The sequence below is a fragment of the Protomyctophum bolini genome (genome assembly GCF_963924005.1).
Source record: "Protomyctophum bolini genome assembly, chromosome: 15".
Classification (NCBI taxonomy): domain Eukaryota; kingdom Metazoa; phylum Chordata; class Actinopteri; order Myctophiformes; family Myctophidae; genus Protomyctophum; species Protomyctophum bolini.
The window spans coordinates 14,421,942-14,424,023 of NC_137876.1; the positions used below are offsets into that span (position 1 = coordinate 14,421,942).

The 2,082-nt window shown below is 42.4% G+C and overlaps 1 protein-coding gene across 1 annotated transcript in view; it reads left to right on the forward strand.

Moving 5' to 3' along the window:
• The window catches only part of LOC308329441 (MAM domain-containing glycosylphosphatidylinositol anchor protein 2-like), a gene marked incomplete at its 3' end in the record, with an annotated part of 71,881 nt that extends 69,799 nt beyond the window's left edge, over window positions 1–2,082 (forward strand). The window contains exons 17-19 of the mRNA XM_080783745.1: window positions 652–782; window positions 1,095–1,194; window positions 2,000–2,082. Coding sequence (XP_080639871.1) covers window positions 652–782; window positions 1,095–1,194; window positions 2,000–2,082 — 314 coding nt within the window. The remainder of the gene's footprint in view (window positions 1–651; window positions 783–1,094; window positions 1,195–1,999) is intronic.

Sequence of the window (2,082 nt, forward strand, 5' to 3'; positions counted from 1 at the left end):
CATTTTGATTTTGAATGCCTCTGAATGTAACAAAAAAGACCTGGGGGGAGAAAGAAAAAATAATAGCAATAATGCATCCTCTCTGACTGGTGACTGTGTTTAAAACACAATTAAGTCCTTGGACGTGTATACACGTCTTTAGTTTTCTTTTTATTGATCTAAAACAAAAACTAAATAAATCTGTTCTTTTGGATTTTTTGGCCTCCTTCTGCACCATACTCCTTGCTATTTCGCTCGCTGCCGTCAGCATGGCTTTCGTTTGGAATATTTTCGCTTCTAGAGAGACTTTAGCGTGACCAGCGCGAGGTAAGAATGGAATCGAAGATTATGTCTCCCGGTTTTGAGGGGGAACGGAAGAGTAAAATCTGGCACTCCAGCGCTTATATTTTGAAAGATGCTGGCGGCATCCAATTAAGTACGTCAGAGAGGCTTATTGTCTGTATCAGCCAGATTCTATCCCCGTTTCTATGCGCTGGCTAGACCTCTGGGAGATGGAATGCTGAGGTGGAGCGTAACACCTACCATCAGGCGAGTGCTCTACCAACTGAGCTATTTAATCTATATATATATAATATTTAATCTCAGCAGGTGTACTGTGTATGTTTTTTTAATCTCACCAGGTGTGTATGTGCTTCTAATTAATCTCACCAGGTGCTCTGAATGTGCTTCTGCGTCAGAAAGCTCAGACTGTGGCTGACACGTCGGTGTGGAGCCTGTCTGGGAACCAAGGAGACAGGTGGAGACAGACCAAGATCAACATCCACCCGACCTCCGCCTTCCAGGTACTGACACACATCTGAAACCCACCCAGCTTTCCGGGTTTGTGTGAACACAAATATTGGCTTGTGATTGGCTGATCACCCCATAGTGATGATTTGATTGGCTGAGCAAAGTACATATTGAAGGTAAAAGTGCTGGCAGAAAAGTGAAGACGGATTGACATGTGCGATGATTTATTCGGTTGAGCACGGAATGCGATGTATGATGATAAAACATAAGAGCGCCCTTCATTTCACACGGGTGGGATTTTTATTTGTTGATGAAATTGTTGATATATTTAGTCATAGTTTTGACTTGTGTGTGTGTGTGTGTAGGTGGTCCTGGAGGGGGTCCGTGGCTCGGGCATCGAGGGGGACATCGCCATCGATGACGTGACCATCGAAGAAGGCGTGTGCAAAAACCCTCCGTCCAACAGTGAGTGCAGGACTCTTGACCCATTAACACCCGAGGCCGATTCTAACTCACACTTTCAAGAGGTTTCTAAAATGTCAACTGGCGCTCTGAGCCTTGGAATGAAATGACGAATACATTACTCCAGTGTTGTTTTTGGCAGCAAAGTTTAGATTTTAGGTTTATTCATTGTCTCTTGAATAGTTTTCATTTAGTTTTAGTCACATTTTAGTCACCTGGAATGATTTAGTGTTTTAGTTTTAGTCTACTAAATATCATAAGATTTTAGTCGACTAACTCTACAGTTGATTTAGTCGAACAAAATGTATTTTGGTGGGCCTTGATGCTGTCGACTGTTTTTTTTTCACTTGCTGAAAATAGCTGATCTACAAGCTCACAACGCGTCAATGCTCGACGCGTTGTGAGCTATTTTTGATACAGATCTGCTATTTTCAGCACGCAACCAAGTGTAAAATTGCTCATACTGGATCGCTTGTCCACTAGTCCTTTCCTAACATTTTAGTCTAGTTTATATTTGTTGACAGAATTGTCAGTATATTTAGTCTTAGTTTTAGTCATCATAGCTTAGTTTTTATTTAGTTTCCATTAACCTTTCGTCAGTGGAAAAAGGTAGTCGACGAACATTTAACGTCTTAGTTTTAGTTGACGAAATCAACACTGCATTACTCAAAGGCAGTCAACAAGGACTATAATCATTTCTAATTAGCTACAGACTGTTCAGTAACGGTCTCCCTGTCTGTCTCCCTGTCTCCCTGTCTGTCTGTCTGTCTGTCTGTCTGTGTGTCTCTCTCACCCCTTCCCCTCACAGATCTACGCTCTCTGGCCCCTCCCACATTTTCCCATATATGGCAGCTCTGCGTCATCTTGGCTCTGATTGGTTGTCAGAGGTGA